Source organism: Nannospalax galili, unplaced genomic scaffold (genome assembly GCF_000622305.1).
Source record: "Nannospalax galili isolate Female #2095 unplaced genomic scaffold, S.galili_v1.0 scaffold23, whole genome shotgun sequence".
Classification (NCBI taxonomy): domain Eukaryota; kingdom Metazoa; phylum Chordata; class Mammalia; order Rodentia; family Spalacidae; genus Nannospalax; species Nannospalax galili.
In genome coordinates this window covers 1,838,802-1,860,163 of record NW_008350771.1, presented here as the reverse complement: position 1 = coordinate 1,860,163, position 21,362 = coordinate 1,838,802, and the positions used below count along the sequence as shown (strand labels likewise).

Here is a 21,362-nt window from a genome sequence, read left to right as displayed (position 1 = left end):
AATTAATTGGAAAAATTACATATTTTCCTGTATAGTCTTTCAAACTAAATACAGTCTTTCAAACACAACATAGGTTGGGCAACAAAAACTTTGATAAGACTATGTAGTAGACAATACCTCATTCTGTGTTCACAGACCTGCTTGTAGAATCTGAGACAGTAAAAGAAGCAAAAATGGGGTGACAGTGGGACAAACAGACATAGAAACAAATGTGAAGATCGATGCCAACTAACCTCTATATTTACCTCACTGATCTAAATCATATATGAAGTAAAACCCCCTAAGCGCTCAGCCATGCTCTCTGACAAACTCAGAAAGCATGACATTATGCTTCTTTTTTATACTCTGGGTACTTACTCTATTCTTGGTGAAAAGTCTAAAGAATGACTTGTAAAAGGTCTGGCAGAAGTACCCAATCCTATTTACAAACTGTTGCTGTTGCGACAAATTCAACAGCAGGAACACATGCAAATACACTTCTACACTGTTGTTTTCTGCTTTATAAAAGTAAAGGCTTTAAGTTTGGAAAAGCAGAGGCAAATCTGAGGAACTGATGTGATGCTCTGATGAATGATCAAGTAAAAGTAAAGGGCTTTTCTCCCAGTGTCCTCTTGACCTCCATGACCTTATCTGGAAAGAGCTGCTATGAAAGCTTGACCCTCATGGTTACAGCCAGGATAAATGCTCTAAATATTTGGCTCAAGTTCGAAGGGTAGCTGAACCCCACTCATTAGACACTATTTCTGTCCGTTTTGTACACAGAGTTGCATCATAAAGTGCTTTGACCAGACTCCTGCCTGAACTATTCAAGGGCTTCCTTCAGCGTGAAAAAAAGCTGTCCTACTGTGACTATGAACTGAAGATGCCCTGAAAGAGTGCTCCAAAAAAAGGAAACCCTCGTCAAAGATGAGGAGCTGAGTCATACCCAAGATGAGACAAACCAACACCTGTGAGTTTATTATAGATCTTGCCCAATGCCATTGTTTAAGGTCTTTAAAAAATTATTAAAATCTTGGCCAGGCGTGGTGGCATATGCCTTTAATCCCAACACTTGGGAGGCAGAGGCAGGTGGATCTCTGTGAGTTCAAGTCCAGCCTGGTCTACATAGTGAGTTTTAGGACAGCTGGGGCTACAGGAAGACCCTGTCTCAAAAAGACAAAAAAAAAAAAAATTTAAAATCTTGACAATCACACTCATCTATATTCAGGTTGGTAGAAAATAAGGTGATCTCAATCAGATCCAAAGTTATTATCTACAATAGAACGTACGGAAGGTTCATTGAAATTCCACATGGAGTCTTCTCTGCTGACAGCTACTTTAAAAAACTCAAAGTCTTTATTTACCTCTCCTCCAACAATGGAACAAGCCTGGATTTTGACAGTATTTAGGAACCATGAAAGAATTACAGGGTCAGGGCAAAATCTGTCATTATACAGCAGAAAATCTGAAAAGTAGCGTGTTGGCTTAGACCACAGTAGCAACAGTGGGAAGAGGCAAAGACTTTGAAGGCACAGTGAACATATCATTCTTAGGGAAATACAGGATGATTTCTAAGTTTTTAATCTGAACAGTTGGAGAGATAGTGATATAACTTCCTAAGATGGGCAAGTTTGGGAGAGATTTGATTATCATTAAAAAAAAAAAAAGCAAAACACCAAAACCTTTTTAACATATGACTTTTCTTTTAGACATGAAGTAGAGATTTCAAATAAGCAGCTGAATACACAAATAAAAACAGGTAAGTCAGACTGGGAAGTTGTTAACAATGTACGACATTTAAAGTAATATAATGGATGGGGGGCTCCCCAAAGAGGAAAGACAGCAGCTTAGAACCAAGTCTTGGGGCCTACCAACATTCTGAGCTCAGCAAGAGGAAGGGCCATCAGGGAGGAAAAGCAAGAGGAAACGTGAGAGAGACTATAAGGACAGAGATGTTTACAAGAACCCGCAATGTGACAGTAACTACTGACCTTGACAAGAACAATTCCATGGGAAGAGAGAAGACTGAAATTAAGCTTCAAAGGGCTGAAGAGTACATGGGAGGTAAGAAAGCAAAGGCAACTTCTGATATTGTAAAACACAGAAAATCTACAACTAGTAGAAGATGTGGGTCCAAAGAAGGCTTCTGCTGGATAGCAGATACCAGAGCATGTCTCTTTATGACAGGAAGCATTGAGAAGAGAAAAAGAATGTGATGATCCAAGAGTAGTGGTAAAATAATCATCAAACCAAAGTCCTTGGGAAAGGGAGAGAGGACATGAAATGCAAATAAAGGAATTATACTTGGTAAGAGCAAGAATACCATGTCCATGCTAACAAGAAGAAAGCAAAACAATAAGGGTACTAACACAGAGGCCTGAGGATTTGGTGGGGGGGAATAAGGGAGCTTCTTGTGTGATAGCTTTTATTTGAGAAGATGTCATTAGTTAGGCATGAGGAGAGGTGAATGTATCTTGATGCTTTGAGAGAAATGATGTAAAACATTATAGCACAAGGGGCTGGAGACATGGCTCAGTGATTAAGAGCACTGGCTATTACAGAGGACTTGGGTTAAGTTCCCAGCACCCACACAGCAGCTAATAATCACCCATAACTCCAGTTCCATAGGATCCAATGCCCTCTACTGGCCTCCATGGGCACTGCATGACACAGGTGCACTTAACATAAACAGAGGCAAAACATTCATACACATAAAATTAGAATAAATAAATAAATAAATAAATAAATAAATAAATAACCAGAGGGCAGGGGCTGGAGAGATGGCTCAGCAGTTAAGAGCATTGGATGCTCTTACAGAAGACCCAGGTATGAATCCTAGCGCCCACATGGTGGCTAACAACCATCCACTACTCCAGTTCCAGGGGATCTGACACCCTCTTCTGACCCATGGGCATTGCATGACAGGGGTGTACTTACATATGCACACAATACACTCATACACATAAAATAAAATAAAAATAAATAAAATAATTTAAAAAAAATCAGAGGGCAAAATGCACCAAAAAAATGAAGATTTCCAAAACAAACAGTACTGAATACCGACTTTAGGCTGTGTTAATTATGACTAGGTACAACTATCCAGGTATATAATTCTATCCAATAATGTTTAGTGATTTGTACACACAGAGAAGATGGAGTTAAATTTTGACTGCGCATTAGCATGGAAAATATAAGGTATATTAAAATTGTTATTGAAAGTATTTATAAGGGAGTCATTATAATAAAGGATCAGGGCTGGATGCAGTAGGGTTCACCTTTAATCCCAGCACTCAGGAGGCAAAAGCAGATGGATCTTTGTAAGATCAAGTCCAGTCTGGTCTACATAGCCAGTTCCAAACCAGCTAGGGTTACAGAGAGACCCTGTCTCAGAAAACAACAAAACACAACACTAAACTAAAAAAGGATCAGGTAATCTATGCTTATTAAGGAACACGAAAAAAAAGAAGGATAAGACAGGTACTGGGTACATCATCTAGGTGAATGTTAAATTAAAAAAAAAAAAATCACACAAAGTTGCAAGTTTGGACAGAAAGGAAAACAGAAGAGCTAGTCTTCAAAGAACAGAATGACTAGCAGTTCAGTCTAAGGTGAAAAGGAAAGGCAGAGGAGGTGAGGAAATGTCAGAGGAACTGGAGTAGATGAAGGAAAAAAGGAAGAGAAATAAAATTATTTGGAAGGTGGGGGCTGGAGAGATGGCTCAGCAGTTAAGAGCACTTGTAGAAGGCTCAGGGTTTGAATCTCAGCACCCGCATGGCAGCTAACAGCTGTCCTAACTCCAGTTCCAGGGGATCTGACAGCCTCTTCTGTCCTCTGGAGGCACCGCACAACACAGGTACACTTACCTACATGCACGCAATACACGCATACACATAAAATAAGTAAAATATTTTAAAAATTATTTGGAAGGCATTTGAAGACTCAGCTTACTTCCTGGCTCTCAAGTATTGTAAAGTATGGGGTTTTAGGGTACAGATCTTTTTCTTGGGGATAAGTGGGCTATTCAAGAAGTCAGTGGAGATATTTCACTGATTAAAGTACTTTCCCACAGTGTGAAGTTTCCCATACATGTAAGACACATTTAGCAATTCTTAAAATGCAGATTCCCCATTCCTATCAAATCTACTGAGAGTCACAGGAATAGCCTTGACCATCTTTGATAAGGAAATAAATAACATACAGAACTCAAGATGTACCTTTCCTAAAAAGTCGTATCTTTTTTAATACATGGGAAGTATATAAGGTTAAGGATAATTGTCCTAGGAAAAGAAATGTTTCCATAAGTGCCTTTTTAAAAAATGTCTTAGTGGGACTGGAAAGATGGCTCAGCAGTTAAGAGCACTGACTGCTCTCGCAGACTTGGGTTTGATTCCCAGCACCCGCATGGCAGCTACGAACAACTACAGTTTGAGGGGCATCTGAAGCCTTCTTCTGATCTCCGTGGCACTGCATGACACTGGTGCACTGATATACATGCAGGAAATACACTCATACACATAAAATAAAAATAATAAAAAAAAGTCTTACACAGATTTACTGTTTTAAAATATGGATGAGCATAACTATTTAATTCAGAAAGAACTACTTGTCCTGTGGGGGAGGACGAAGGTCTACTAGATGAAGCTTATGTTTCTATTAGGGGGGAAAAAAGGAAAAAAAAACACATTTTTTTGTTTGTCTACTACATAACTGATCTATAGAAGAACCAGTACATGGAAGGTTTATTTTCTTGAGCTAGATTTCTTTCAGGGCCAAGCAGGACTCTCAGGCTCAAGGTAACTACTTTTCTTTCTTGGCTAAGATTAATTTAAAACAAAACAAAACAAAACAAAACAAAACAAAACAAAATTCCTCTAGAGGAACAGTCAAGGCATTAGGCCACAAACATTTTTTAATTAAAAAATTTTTTTTAATTTTTATTTTTAGTGTGTATTTTGCCTGAATGTCATGTTGTGCAATGCTCACAGAAGCCAGAAGAGGGCATTGGATAACCTGAACTGGACTCACAAATGGTTGTTAGCTGCCACGTGGGTGTTGGGAGCTAAACCCGGGTCTTCTGCAGAAATAGCCAGTGCTGCTTAATTGCTGAGCTATCTCTCCAGCCTCAACTTTTTTGATTTAAGTAAGGCACTACGTCCGAACAAAAATAAAATCACCAAGTCTGGCTCCTTGAATGAGCAAATTCCATGAGACTTTTCTTCATCTGCTATGTCAGTAGTAAAGCTTATCAAACTATGAATAGGACAGAAGAGCCTTCTGGATATTCTGAAGAACCCAGCAAAACCCAATTATACAAGAATAACATCACTTGGTTGTAGGAATATCACATCTCATGCATAAAACATGGTACTTACTTTCCTCTGACATGCTAAGGTTTGAAGCAAGATTTGATGTTTCAGGTTTCTGATCACTGACATCCGGGTTGTTTACTTGACTAGGAGAACCAAAATGAACACATTAGGCCCTGAGTGATTTGCTGCATTGCTAAAAATGATGTGGTCAAATCCATTTCCTCACAGACTCTCCCTCCCAGTCAGAAGTAAATCTTGATGATCTCCTTATCCTTGGCCTTTACCAAATGAATTGAAAGAGGGAAGGCCAGGTTAATCCCATCACAGTTCTACAGTTCCTTTTCATGTCCCCAGTCCCCTTAGTTTTATATTGCTTAGGAGTTCCAGATAAGTCACAGGCAAGTCAATTTTTTTTCTAAAATCTATTTTTTAAAAAATCCTAAACATCTAAAAATCCTATAACTTAAAAAAAATACTGTATATATCATGCATACATGAATCAATGTTTTGGTATGGTTACATTACGAAATGGTAAATCAAGGTAGTTAACAAATCCATCACTTCACATACTTATCCTTTGTAGAAAAACATCTGCAATCTATTCCTTTAGTAATTTTGAAGTATACAGTACTTTATTTCCACACCTTTCTGCCTATTTCTTTGGTTAAATATGACAAATAGGAAAACATCTAATTTCAGGGTGGTTCATCATCAGTTACAAATTATGATCTAAAAATTTAAGATTAAATGTTTCCAAGTGTGGTGTGGTGGTGAACATCTTTAATCCTAGCACTCGGGAGGCAGAGGCAGAGGCAGGCAGATCTCTGAGTTTGAGGCCAGCCTGGTCTACACAGTGAGTTCCAGGCCAGCTGGAGCTACAGGGAAACCCTGTCTCAAAAACGCACACAAAAAAGAGTGCAGATTCTAAATGCATGTGGTGGCGACTCACTTCTAATTCTACGACTTGGGATGCTGAGGCAAAAGGATTATTAGGCGTCTGAGGCCAGCATGAGCTACACAGTTTAAGGCCAGCCTGAACTACAGAGACCGACTTCATCTCAAAAACCTAACCAACTAACTAGACTTAACTAACTAACTAACTAACTAACTAACTAACTAACTAACTAACTGTACTCTAGAGCTAGACTGCCAAGTTCATATTCCACTCTCCCAATAACTAGCTTTATGGCTTGGACAAGTGATGAAATTCTCTATACCTGTTTCTTAATTGTCAGTGAAGATAAAAACAGAACCTACTTTATAGGGTTATAAGGACAATGAAAATACATAAAAAGTAGGTAAATCCAGAACATGATAAGCACGCAATAATCGCAAGTGTCACATTACTTATTTCTAGCCCATGCATTCTTCCCTCATTTATGCTGCCTCATAAAAGCCTGATTTACTTACATACTCTAGGGAGAGGTAGAGGACACTATGCCAAAGGCCCCATACAGCTGAGGATAAAAATGATTAACCAGAGGTAAAAGTAGTTTCTACATTCCAAAATTTAAAGCTCTTGTATTATTTCTAAAACCAACTTCCAATATTAAAGTATTTTTTTTGTATACTTTGCTTTTTTGGCTTTAAAAAAAAAGTTTTATTTATTATTTTTATTTTATGTGTATGAGTGTATTGCCTGCATGTATGTGAGTGTACCCATGTCGTGCAATGCCACGGAGGTCAGAAGAAGGCTTCGGATTCCCCTGGAACTGGAGTTAAGGACAGTTTGTTAGCCGCCATGTGGGTGCTGGTAATTGAACCCGGGTCCTCTGCAAGAGCAGTCAGTGCCCTTAACCATTGAGCAATCCCTCCAGACCTTTTTTTTTTTTTTTTTACCTTTTGCGACAGGGTCTCCCTTGTAGCCCCAGCTGGCCTGGAACTTATACAAAGACCAGGCTGGCCTCCAACTCACAGAGATCTGCTTGCCTCTCGTCCATAGTGCTGGGATTAAAGGCATGCACCACCACGTCCAGCTATTTTTTGGCATACTCTGAATGTTCAGTTAATTTTTCCTCAGGAACATCTAATTTTTAAAGCTAAAGTCTCAAATGAAGTTATTTTTATCTCTACTCAAATTCTTACACATTTGTAACAATAATGTACCACCAAAGTTATGACTTGAAAGGGTCAGAAATTACATGGATTAGTTAAATCAGTGGAGGTCAGATCATTATAATGATCTGAATTTTTGAGAAAGGACTTCTGAGTTCTCCTCTCACACCTACTTAAATAGAATTCACACAGAAAGAACATGAAACTCTGGACCAAAATGTCACAATAGTTTGCCTTTTCTGTATACTTGGATAAACCTGAGTTTCACAGTTAACACTTACTACTGAAGACTATTTAGATTTTGTATCTTAGAAACAATATTTACATGTCTTAATATACATTGGACACATCAGTTCTAAAGATTTTCTAGAATTTTAAGTCACAGCGAAAATCTACTACATATTAAAATAGAAACATAGCACCAAGATAGTTGATTTAAAGTGACAAAAAAGCAAAACACCCAAACTTCATAAAGTGAATAAATGGACAAATACCACCTTCTCATTAAACAGAACCCAACTATTATCAACACGACTAACAAAAGAAAAATAAAAAAAGACAAACAAAAATATTCAACTTTAAAAGGAAATTCTTGCTGGGCGTGGTGGCACACGCCTTTAATCCCAGCACTTGGGAGGCAGAGGCAGGCGGATCTCTGTGAGTTCAAGGCCAGCCTGGTCTACATAGTGAGTTCCAGGACAGCTGGGACTACAGGGGAGACCCTGTCTTAAAAAGACCAAAAAAAAAAGGAAATTCTTATAAAAATGGATGCATCTTGAAGGCATTATTGCTAAATTACAAAAAAATGTATATGCATATACATACACATACATACACATATGAATTTCATTTACATGAGGTTATTAGAATAGTCAATTCTACAGACTAACCCCACAAAGACAGAAAATACAATGGAGGTTGTTAGCAGCTGGGAAGTTTGGTTTTATGGAAAGACAATAAAGTTACAGAGATGGATGGTGCTGGCTGCAAAAGCAAGCATACATGATGCTGCTGAATTATACTTTTTAAAATGGTTTGAAGGGACTGGAGAGATGGCTCAGCGGTTAAGAGCACTGACCCGGGTTCAATTCCCAGCACCCACATGGTGGCTAACCACAGTCTGTAACTCCAGTTTCAGAGGATCCAATGCCCTCTTCTGACCTTCATCAGGATTCCGTGACACAGGTGCAGTTACACACATGCAGGCAATACACTCATACACATTAAAAAAAAAAAATTAAAATAAATAAAAATGGTTTAAGGGCCAGTGAATATAATTTAGCTCTTTCCTAGCATGCGTAAGGCCCTGAGTTCAATCCCCAGTACAGGAAGCAGAGGGAGTAGGGGAGATAGTTTAAGACTGGGCATGGTGATAAAAGCCTGTAAATCCTAGTACTCAAGAGACTGAGGTGGGAGAATCACAAGTTAAAGGCCAACCTGGCCTACATACTAAGACCCTATCTCAAAAATGGGGGAGAAGAAACTCAAATGTTAAATTTTGTTATGCATACTTCATCATAATTTAAAAATTTACCAAAGGAAAGAAAATAGCTAACTGTAGGAAAAGACAAATTTGATAGGTTCTATAGCATGACAAGGAGAAAAAACTTCACAGGCAAAAGAAGTAGAAAATACCCAGATAAGTAGATTTAGTGATAATGTTTCTATTTTAATGTCTCTAATTTATCTCTGACTTAGGGAGCAAGTTCCCTAACCAAGTGAATAAAAATAGGGGGAAGGAGAGAAAAGGGAGAGGACAGGAGCAAAGATGAAGGGAAAGAGAGACAAGATGATTTTCGACGCTGGGAAATCAGATACACCAGGAAGAGGGCCACGTGTGTCTCTGAGATATAACCATGAGTGGAATGGAAGCTGAGCCAGTATAGCCTTGTGTTACACCTACTACATACAACCTTATGAAGATTAGGATATGCATGGAATAGAAGGATAATTGGGTTCAAGCAAGGTTGTCCTTTGATGGCAAGCATGATACAGGAAAAGGGAGGGAGTTAGTTAATGTTTGCAAGGGACTGGTTACAGTGGTAATCTTTTAATTAAACTAGTATAAAGAAGAAACTGAAATTCTTTTTGAGAGAGAGATCAGTGGGTAATGAAAATATGCCACATTTATTTAAACGTGAAGTAGGAGCTACACGTATGGTCCAACTGGCAGTTCAGGAAAAATGAGCTAGAGTTGGAGTGGCTCAAATGGAGCAAGAGTGGTGGTCTTAAAATAATGTGTTGGAAGTGATGCATTTACTGGCTCAGAGATGGTTGGTAGGCAACTGACAGGAGGTAAAAACTGGAAAAATGAAAACCATGATGACATGGGAGACAGAGCATAGGGTGCAAAAAACCCTGCATCTTTCCTGTAAGAGTGGAACTAATGTTTAAGGCATCCCATAGTCAACCGCTAATGCCAAATTCCTTGGATTTTCCTTATTTCAGCTTTTCCTTCCTAGTTTTCTACTGTACATCTGAATATTGCATTTTTTCATTTATGAATTTCTCCATATACAACAAGTGCCTAATACAGAAGATAAGCTCAGTATCAATATTATTGTTCAATAAATAATGAATGTGCCAGGCGTGGTGGCATATGCCTTTAATTCCAACACTCTGGGGGGAAGGGCAGTGGGTCTCTGTGAGTTCAAGGCCAGCTTGGTTTCCACAGCAAATCTAGCCAGCTGTGGCTTCGGGGAGAGAGACCCTGTCTCAAAAAGACCAAATAATAATAATAATAATAATAATAATAATAATAGTGAATGCATAACAAAAAGATTAGTACATGTAATGGGGGGTATTTGGGAGAGTTGAGTTTTTGTTGTTATTTTGGAGGTGAAGTCTTGTTGTGTTACCCACACTAGTCTCTGACTTGTGCTTAACTAGTCCTATTGTGAAGAGAAATTTTAATCTGAAACCAGATAATTTCAAAATGTAAAGGCTGATAAAAAACCAAAAAGGAGGCAGTCAACACAAGGAGTCAGTTACCACATGAAAACAAACCAACCAAAACTAGATCATTAAAAAGAAATTTGATTTTACATACCTTAAAGACTGCTCTCCTGGCTCCTGCATCTTGGCTTTTTTCACCTGCAGACATCAACACAAGGAAATCAATGCAGTAATCTGACTGAAATCCTAGCTATTCAAACACAATTACCCCTCAGTATCTTCAGGGACTGGGTTCCAGGAACCCTCATTGATACCAAAATCTGTGGGTGCTCAAGTCCTTTACATAGCCCACCACACGTTCTTATGTACTTTAAATCCTCTCTAACATCTAATTACATCATCTAATGCAATCTAAATACTATATAAAAAGTTGTTATACTATATTGTTTAGAGAATGAGAAAGTCTATAATACGTTCACTAGAGAATAATCTTTTTGGTCCAGCATCTTTTTTTTAAATATTTTATTTATTACTTTTTAAAATATTTTTAAAAATATTTTATTTATTATTTTTATTTTATGTGCATCCATGTATTGCCTGCATGTAGGTTAAGTGCACACATGTCATACAATGCCCGCAAGCGAAGCCAGCCATGGTCGAGCAGGACCTTTGACTTATCTTCACATAGGCAGAACTGGTATAAGAAAGGAGCCAGGGGCTCCTCCCAAGCCCATGTGACCCCTGAGGAACAGCTCCTCAAAGGACCTTAAGAGTAAAAATAAATTGGTTTATCTGGGACAACTGTATGGCCCTAAATACCCAAAAGGAAAGTATAACCAAAGAGGACTGACTCAAGTTCAAGAAATATTTCAAAAAGAAAAATAAGGGGGCTGGGGATCCCTCAGTTAGTAAAGTGCTTGCCTGGCAGGCAATCATAAGTGGTGGAACATGCCTAATTCCACACACAATCAGGAGGTAGAGGCAGAAGGATCAGGAGTTCAAGGGCATTCTTGGCTTCCTAATTCAAAAATCAAAACAACAACAGTTTAAACAAACAAACAAACAAACAAAAAAATCAATGGGGGCTGGAAAGATGGCTCAGAGGTTAAGGGCACTGGCTGTTCTTGCAGAGGAACCGATTTTGGTTCCCAGCACCCACATGGCAGCTGACTATTGTCTGTAACTCCAGTTCTAGGGGATTCAACACTCGAGGAGATTATTACACACATATTATACACATTTCCACAGCTTATTACATACATGCAGGCAAAACACTCATAAGCATAAAATAAAAACAAATCATTTTTAAAAGCCAGGTGTGGTGGCACATGCCTTTGATCCTAGCACTCTGAGGTAGAGGCAGGAGGGTCTCTGTGAGAATAAGGCCAACCTGGCTTACATAGCAAATTTCAGGCTAGCCAACCAGGAAGACCCTGTTTCAAAAAGACATAAATAATGACATAAATTAAATAAATAAATAATGAGACACCCCCCCAAAAAAAAACTTATTACAACAAAAGGTAGAAACTGCTAGATAATTCAAACAGAAACCCAGATGAAAGCACAGCTATTCACAGCTTATACTATGTTCAATGCTGCCTTAATTTCCATAGGTACCAAAAAAAGAAAAAAAGGGGGGAGGGCAGGGAACTTAGGAATTTAAAAAACAAAAGTACAGAACCATTTAAAACAAAACAAAACCATGAGGTAGGTAAATCATGATTAGCCATGGTACTAAATCCAAAAGCCAAAAAGGAAAAAATAAGTTATCGTTACACAAAAAATATAAAACTTTTATGATAGTAATTATTAAAAGTCAACCAAGAGGTTGAAGGACTCAGGCTAAGATGCAGACTGTGACAAAAGAATTTCAACTGAATTATAAAAGGGCAACACACAGCTGGGTTTGGTGGCACACCCCTTTAATTTAATCTGGCACTCAAGAGGCAGAGGCAGAGGCAGGTGGATCTCTGAGTTCCAGGCTAGCTTGGTCTATATAGCAAGTTTTGGGCCAGTCAGGGCTACATTGAGATCTTGCCTCAAAAAACTAAAACAAAAAACAAAACCACCCAAAACTACAAGTACAGTATAATCTTACTGGAAAGTGGAAAGAGTAAAGATATCTGGCCTAAGTAACAAGGAAAATGTTTTGACTAGAAACTGAGTTGAAATATCAGAAAAAATTCAATTATCTGATTTACTGCTTGTCATAATTTCACAAAAGACAAAATTATCAGCTCTTATTATAAAATGTATTATCCTTCCTACTCAAAGATGATACATTTATATAACATCAGACAATAATGTACTTTTCAAATAGTAAAGTAACTCATTCAAAGATCCTTTTAGCAATCAAAGAAATATATTTATGAGCTTGTTCGCTGAGTAATCAAAACGTTCTGTGATCTCTAAAGAGTAACCCATACAAAGAAAATGAGAGCATTCGGTAATCTAACATGTCACGGTCTTAATTTTATTAGAGCCATAAACAACACATTTAATTCAATATACTCGCCCCCAAATGTCCTGGAGCAAAACAATTTTTAATTCATATACCTTATAACTTGTTTCGGGAAACAAAAGACCTAAAATACAGAAGTGGTCTCATCAGAATAAAATGAGGCTGAAAAAATCCCTCTTGGCTAGTGACATTGTAATGGTGTTTACATGTACTGGTGTAAACCTACTGACCAGCCATATGAAACTATAGCACATACCAACTATGTACAGTACATAATACTCAGTAACAATAACAATAATTATTACAGTACAGTTTATGTATTTACTGTTCCAGTCTTGCTTCAACTGGTAATGCCCTGACAGATTCCCCAATGTAAAAAGCTGTAATGAATTCTGATTGATGGTCATCCTATCATTAGAGTATTCTCTTCCATGTCTTCCTGATCGGGAACATAATGATAAACAAGATATAGCACTTGACCTCAAGAAACTTACACTCTAACTGAAAACAAAAGTTAAGTAGCTAAAGATGGCAGCCCACATTCAAAATCCCAGTATTTGGAAGGCTAAGCCAGGAGGACTGCTGCATGTCTGAGGCCTGCCTGGGCTAGAGAAAAGACTATCTCAAAACTAACAAAAAAGCAAACAGGTAATTTATTGAACACTGAGCTAAAGACTTCTGATAATGCTGGGCGTGGTGATGCACGCCTTTAATCCCAGCACTCAGGAGGTAGAGACAGGCGGACCTCTGTGAGTTCCAGGCCAGGCTGTCTCCATTAGCGAATCCAGGCCAGCTGCGGCTACAGGAGACCTTGTCTCAAGAAGACCAAAAAAAAAAAAAAACTTCTGATAATAGGATAAAGTGCTGAACTGCTAGAGAAGGACATGGCCAGGGAATGTAGGGACACAGGTTCCAAATCAGAAAGTTTTCCTGAAGGAAGTACTAAGACAGTTACTTTCAAGATTTTTCTCCCTGTTTGAATAAGCTCCTACCAGATACACCTCACATAACATTCTATGCCTGCAATTCAACTGAGAATTATTGGTTTATGTTGAACTTGACAAACCGGATTTAGTCAGGTAAAGAGGAGGAATTTACATTTTTGAGTGGGGGAAATAAGACAACGTAGAGGGTGGGCATAGTGGTCCAAGCCTTTGATCCCAGTACTTGGGAGGCAGAGGTAGGTGGATGCCTGTGAGTTCAAGGCCAGCTGGTCTACATGGTGAGTTCTAGGCCAGCTGGGGCTACAGGGAGACCTTGCCTCCAAAAGACCAAAAAAAAAAAAAACAAACAAACAAAAACCATGACAATGTAGAGAGTGAGCAGACATAAAAAGTGTTCACAGAAAAGAAAGAACAGAAAACTCCATCTACTGAAATCATTACACTGGGAGCAATGAGCCCAAGGGAAAAGACAAGAACGCTGTAGCAGGCGGCAGCAGCCTAACTACAGTCCCAAGAAACCAGATGAAGTTCAGTTCTACCTTGAGGATAATGAGGAGTCTGAGCATTTGCAAGATAACTTAATCCACTCTGAATTTTAGAAGATCATTTTGATAAAATATAGAAAACAAGTAAGAGGGAAACAATACTAAATGTAAGAAAACCTAAAGAGGCTGTTGGATCAGAGTGTATGGGAGAAGATACCCTAAAAATAAATTTCAGAGTAAACTAAAAAGCACAGCTGGACTGTGCTGGTCTCATGATATACTATCTTCTAAAATGCACTTCATTTTTATTACTGTATTTATGTTTTTAAAAAGATTTATTTATGTGCATGTTTTGCCTACATGTATATATGAATGTTCACCACCTGTGTTCAATGCCCATGGAGGTCAGAAGAGAATATTGGATTCCCTGGAACTGGAGTTACAGATAGTTGTTAACTGCCATATGAGTGCTGGGAACACTACCCAAGTCTTCTGCAAGAGCAGTCAGTGTTCTTAGCTGCTGAGCTGTCTCTCTAGCTCTCACTTCATTTTTACATTTTTTTTTTTTTTTTTTTTTTTGCCTTTTTTGGTCTTTTTTGAGACAGACTCCCTGTAGCCCCAGCTGGCCTGGAACTCATTATGTAGAACAGGCTGGCCTTGAACTCACAGAAATCTGCCTGCCTCTGCCACCCAAGTGCTGGGATTAAAGATGTGAACCACCCCCCCGGCTATAATTTTTTTAAAGTGTATGAGTATACTGCCTGCATGTGCATAAGTGCACCCAGGTAGTGCAGTGCCCATGGAGGTAAGAAGATGGCATCGGATACCCTGGAACTGGAGTTAATAGTTATTAGTCATCGTGTGGGCACTGGAAACCAAACCCGGGTCTTCTGCAACAGTAGTCAGTGTTCTTAACCACTGAGCCATGTCTCCAGCCCCCATTTTTATAATTTTTAAACTATATCTTAATTTCAGGAATTAGGGGGAAAGCTACTAAATCTAAGTCAACAAAATACAAAAACATGCACATCAGCCAGGTGTTGTAGCTCATACCTTTAATTCCAGCACTCAGGAGGCAGAAGCAGGCAGATCTCTGGGAGATTTAGGCCAGCCAGAGTACACAGTGAGCTGCAGGCAGCTGGGGTTACAGGAGACCCTGTCTCAAAAACCAACCCCAAAACATACACATACATACATAAAATGTAAATATATACTTGTATTCCTATCTACTTCTGCTTACTGAAATTCTGGTAACATATGACGGAAAAATAGCTACTTAAATAATTTTTGTCCCTTAAACACACAGGACATAAAACTGACATTCTTTAGTCACAACATAATATGATAAAGACAGAATAAAATAATAGTACCTAGACTTTTTTTGGAGGGAGACGCATTTCTAATAAAAAGGTTAATAGTGGGGGGGAAATAATTAAGTTACCAATAACTTTGTTATGTTATCATAAGCAACCTTCCAAAATGCAGTAATCCTATCTCCAGATCAGGACCCTCTCTGATGGTTATAGAGCTTCTACTTGAAAAGGAGACTATAAAGAGGAGCTCTGAATAGAAATATCTAGAGGGTGAGGAGATAGCTCAAAAGCACCTGCTTATCAGGTGCAAGGCCCTGTGTTCAGTCTTTAGGACTGCAAACAAACAGAAATGGACTAACGGAAGGAAGGAAGGGAGGGAGTAAGGGAGAAACAAAAGCAAAGGGTTGGCAGTGGGGGAACCTCACTGCAGCTGACATTGTGTGTAACCCTGAATAAATAACGCTATTATACTCTGGTACTTGGAAGAATTTTTCTCAGTTTTCAATGATACTGGCATGCCCACGTGGTCACACAGTTACCTTTATAGATATCTGGAACACAGATCAGTAAGAAAGTAATCCCCTAAAATAATAACCACATCAGCAGATATTTTGGTTTTAAAGTGTTTCCTCTAAAGTAACAATTAGTTTTTGCCTATAATGTCAGAGAACCAAAAAGAATGAGAAGGAAAGGAAGCAAAGCAGAAGAGATGGCTCATTAGCAGGTCGGTCACAATTTTCATTAAACAGGCAAGGCATAACAATGGCCATTTCAACAGCATGTCAACATTTATGAAGTCTTTTTGAAATTATATGTAGACTTTTGTCTTACTATATTAAATACTCAATGACCTAGTTTTCCTTGGTACATTTAGTGTCTAAATTCAGCTGTTTCCTTCAATAGTGTATATCCTACATATACTATTTGAGGTGATTTTTAACACTACTGCTCCTCTGATTATTAATAACCCACCAAAGATAGGGGGTCACATTTAAAAATTTTAAAAGGTCTTTTTACTAGTTGTTTAAGTCCTCCTAACTTTTATAGTTACCTCAACTGAGAGGACTAAAAGAATAATGGCAAAGTAATCATCAGCATGCAATTCTTAACATAAGAGAACGTCAATACTCACTTTATAACGCTGAATGCTCGAAACACGTTCCTTAACATTAAGTAAGTATAAAAACATGCAACACACCAGGCAAAGTAGTACACATTTGTAATCCCACAACAGGGAGGCTGAAGCAGGAGGATCACAAGTTTGAGGCCACCATGGGCTACATATAGCAAGACTCTATCTCAAAAGCAAAACAAAATGAACAAAGGAACACGTAATACTATTTTCGTAGAAATTTCTATGGAATCTGTTCTTTTCATTTCAACTTTGGATTCTGTAAGTATAATGGAACAATATAAATCTCTCCAGATTAGCTTTTCTATAACCAACTTTAAATTGAAGGAAATACTTACCGGTTGCTCTGGTAAATCTTGCTCTTCTTCCATGAGGACCAATGTTTCTTTATTAAACTTCTATGACTGGATTGCAAGTCTCTGCAGTCTTCACAATCTGTTTTTAAAGAGGGGGATTCAAAGCTTTATATAAAGTATTATCATTGAGGCCATCAGAGAATAATTTTTTTAATATTTTGCTACTCCAGGCTTTCTACGTTACTTCCAATCTCAAAATCTCAAACTTGCACGTGGCTTTTCAAAATTGACATGCTGCCCTAAGTCACAAAAGTCACTGTACACAATGACTTTTATAATACCTTGAAAAGCCACCGTAGAAGCACTTCTAGTTACGACAGTGCCTAATGCACTAAACACTTTACAGTGACGGCCATGTGCAGATAATAAAACAATTTTTTTTAAGGATTAGAGTTACATTTAAAATGATAGAGACTGGCCTAGAAGGTCAGTAAGTTACGATAACATCTAACCTGCTTTAATGTGGAACATTTACATAACTGTTAACACACACAGAATCACTTTAAATAGGACAAACTAGAAAATCAATTAAATATATTCACAAATCAACTATCTATATGTAATCAATTTAAATGAAAATGTAATTCTTCTGGATCCCAGTAAAGGCAAATAAACACGTAAAATGAAACCTTAACTACTAGAATTAAAGAAAAATAATCATGTAAAGCTAGGATCCAGCTCAATCTGAAATGAGCATCCACTAAACACAGTGCCTCAGCATCTAGTCAAATAAAATCCACATTTTCAAACCCTGTTCCTCCTGTCCTAATTTTTAAACAAGTAAGAAAAATGGGATTCTATATTCCATATTTATTGGTAAAACCTCCTTTCTTTAACCTGTTCATAGAAGATACATCATAAAAATAAGATGTGCCGGGCGTGGTGGCGCATGCCTTTTAACCCCAGCATTTGGGAGGCAGAGGCAGGCGGATCTCTGTTGAGTTCAAGGCCAGCCTGGTCTACATAGTCAGTTCCAGGACAGCGGGAGACCCTGTCTCAAAAAGACCGAAGGAAAAAAAAAAAAAAAAGAGACGTTCCACACCCGGGCATTGTGGCACATGCCTTTAGTCCCTTGGAAAGCAGAGGCAGGTGATCTCTGTGAGTTCAAGGCCAACCTGGTCTACATAATGAGTTCCAGGCCAGCTGGGGCTACAGGGAGATCCTGTCTCAAAAAGACCCCCTCCCAAAAGAAAAACAAATGTTCCATTTCTAGTTAACTAAGATTGGTTTTGTCCCAAACAGATCTAATTGTTTATGCTCTTTAAGTTACACCTGATTTCCCCTACCAACCATTGTTCCCAATTATACATACTGTTAAAGTAAGTCCAGAATCTTCCTACAGAAATAAGGAAAACAACATGAATAGGGAAAGAAAAAGTTTCAGTTCTAGAGCCACATATAAGAACAGGAAAAGGACAGAAAATAAGTGTAAGGAATACAATTAGATGAAAAGTGTTGACAATTAGATGACACAGCTTTACTCCCTGCTCTGGTCTTAAATGTCGAAAGAAAAAAAGTTTCAAGGCCAATGCATGATGCTCAATGCACTCACGTGTAATTAGCTCATACACTGAGCCTCACAGCTGTTTTCCTACTATATGACGCAGATAACCAGCACTGCAGAATTACAGGACGCAAAACTGAAAGCTCACGGGCATGATTTTCCCCGGCCTTATTTTGCTCAACACAGATGAGTGCAGTCTATATGACCATGAAAAGGATTTATAATTGTGAAAAATGAAACATTTTCGCCTTACCAGTTTATGACCATCTTAGTCTTAAATTAAAATTTCTTTATGGGATTACAGCAGTACATAAAACTACACATATGATTTCAACCTGTAAAAACGAGAAAAATGGGATCAAAGCATTAGAGAAATATACTGCCTTGACTCCACTGTTGAAACTGTGCCATGCACTCCTCGACTGAGGGACACAAATGTAGAAACTGGAAACTCTAGTATGTTCTTAGCAAGAAGGAGAGGAATCTCATCTGCAGTAGAGGTTATGGATCCATGTTATAAAAAAGATACCTGGTAACATGTTCTTTAATTTTGCTTTTAATTTATTTGAAAAAAAACCACTAACATTAAAAAAAAAGATTTCTAGATCAAAAGGGTTGTGAGTAAAAAAAGAAAAGGAAAGAATAAACACTTGAGTGCTAGGGAATCAAATGCTCAGATTACCCAGAACAAAATATTAAAATCCTGGGCTATTTTTGAGATGAATTTTTGTAGTAAATTACAACTTCTTCTTTATGGAAAAAAAAAAGAAATAATTCTTTCTACCTCTTCTTTGAAAATAAATACTCTTCTTATTAATGTCTTAAAAATTACCAGTATCTTCTCAGTCTTTCAACTGAGGGGAATAAAAAGGATGTTATTTCTGTTTTAGAGAAAAGAATTTTGAAAAATCAGGCTTGATATTTTAAAGTAACTGGTCAATGACCAGCAACCATTTCATCATTTTAAACCAAAACTGGGTGTAGTGGTACACACCTGTAATTCCAGCACTCGGAAAGGAGGATTACTGCAACTTTGAGGCCAGCCTAGACTACACAGTGACAAAATAAAATCAAATAAAAGTAGCCTTCAAAGAAAGAATATGATTTATTATCCTGGGATTGTATAGACAACTATGGTATTCAGGACATTTTCAAACACATACTCTACTACATTTGTGGATAAAATGTACTAATAGTAAGAAACTGTGTGATTCTATTACAATACGCATCTAAGGACTACTTGCCATCAATAGAATACGCTTCCTTCCAATGATTTGGAAGTTATTTGTTATTATTATTTTTTAATTTTATGTGTATGAGTGAGGGTATTGCCTGCATTGTAAGTAAGTGTACCCATGTCCTGCAACGCCTGCAAAGGTCAGAAGAGGACATCAGATCCCTTGGAACTGGAGTTATAGACAGTTGTTAGCTACCATATTAGGTGCTGGGAATTGAACCCGGGTCCTCTGTAATACAGAGCAGACAGTGCTCTTAACTGCTAAACCATTTCTCCAGCCCGATTTGGAAGTTAAAATATAAGAATATATTATAAGAATGCAAGTATTTTTCACACTCTCAACATTTAATCAATGTGCTAAAATTTGTATTTCTACTTTTACATTTTTGTGTGATGCTAGAGAGCAAACTCAGGGCTTCACGCGTGCTAAGCACACACTCTACCACTGAACGTATTATATAGCCAACCATAAAACTTTTAGTATTATTTCACATCAATATTTCAAAAAAAATCTTATTTTTATTTTATGTGTATGAGTGTATTGACTGCAAGTACATAAATGCACCCGTGTCATGCAATGCCTGTGGAGGTCAGAAGAAAGTGCTGGATCCTCTGGAATTAGAGTTATGGATGGTTGTCAGCTGTCATGTTCGTGCTGGGAACCAAGCCTGGGTCCTCTGCAAGAGCAGCCAGTGCTCTTAACTGCTGAGCCATCTATCCAGCCCCTCACATCAATATTTTAATTTACATATGTTATATAATCAAAAGTCACACTCACTAGCAATTAGAAGAAAGTATTGTATAACATAGATACAATACTTGGCTCCAGTTTTGGTAGTAGAAAAGCACAGTTATTACAAGAGAAAGTTTTAATGCTACTAAAATGAACATAATAAAAACTTACTCAATAGTTCATAAAATGACAAAACACGCCCTGCACTCATGCTTTGGTTTAAGTTCCTTTAGGGTACTTGGGCAGTAAAGTCTCTTCACATTTTTCAAATTTCAGTTCTTACTGTTGGTTTCTAATTACACTTGTTTTATCACATTTTCTGAAGATGAGAACTTGTCAGTATTCATCTGCTTTTATGGAAAGAATTCAAGAAAGTATAAAATCAAGGGAAATAAGACTCCCGAGATTTCACATTTCCCTACACGCAAAGAGTGACAATGGAAAAGGCAAAAAACTGGTTTGCTTCAAAAGGTGACAATTTTGTACTTTCTTTTTCTTATTTTCAAATAAAACTGGATCTCCACTTGTAGAAGAATGAACTGGATCCTTATCTTTCACTTTCACCTTGCACACAAGTCAACTCCAAATGGATAAAAGACCTCAATGTGCAACTGGAAACCCTGCAACTATTAGAAGAAAATATAGGCAGTAACTAACAAGATAAAGGTGTAGGAAAGGATATTCTAAATTGGACAGAAGTTACTCAGGAATTAAGGTCAGCAATCAATAAGTGGGACCTTCTTAAACTAAAAAGCTTCTGGGGGCTAGAGAGATGGCTGAGCGGTTAAAAGCACTCACTGACTGCTCTTACAGAGGACCCAGGTTCGATTCCCAGCACCCAGATGGTGGCAACAAACCATCTGTAACTCCAGTTCCAGGGAAATCCAAAGCCCTCTTCTAACCTCTGCAGCATTGCATGACATAGGTGCACTCACATACAAGCAGGCAATACACTCGTA

At 38.0% G+C, this 21,362-nt stretch overlaps 1 protein-coding gene across 6 annotated transcripts in view; it reads right to left on the bottom strand.

Moving 5' to 3' along the window:
- The window catches only part of Eya3 (EYA transcriptional coactivator and phosphatase 3), a 114,418-nt gene that overhangs the window by 68,185 nt on the left and 24,871 nt on the right, over positions 1 to 21,362 (bottom strand). For 4 of the 6 annotated variants that reach the window (XM_008847966.3, XM_017801901.2, XM_008847968.3 and 1 more), the window contains exons 2-4: positions 16,912 to 17,008; positions 10,393 to 10,436; positions 5,352 to 5,431 (exon numbers count right to left, since the gene is read on the bottom strand). In XM_008847966.3, coding sequence (XP_008846188.1) covers positions 5,352 to 5,431; positions 10,393 to 10,436; positions 16,912 to 16,944 — 157 coding nt within the window. In that variant the 5' untranslated portion in view covers positions 16,945 to 17,008. Of the gene's footprint in view, positions 1 to 5,351; positions 5,432 to 10,392; positions 10,437 to 16,911; positions 17,009 to 18,686; positions 18,769 to 21,362 lie in introns of all 6 variants that reach the window. The other 2 variants (XM_029570867.1, XM_029570868.1) reach the window with 2 other exon arrangements.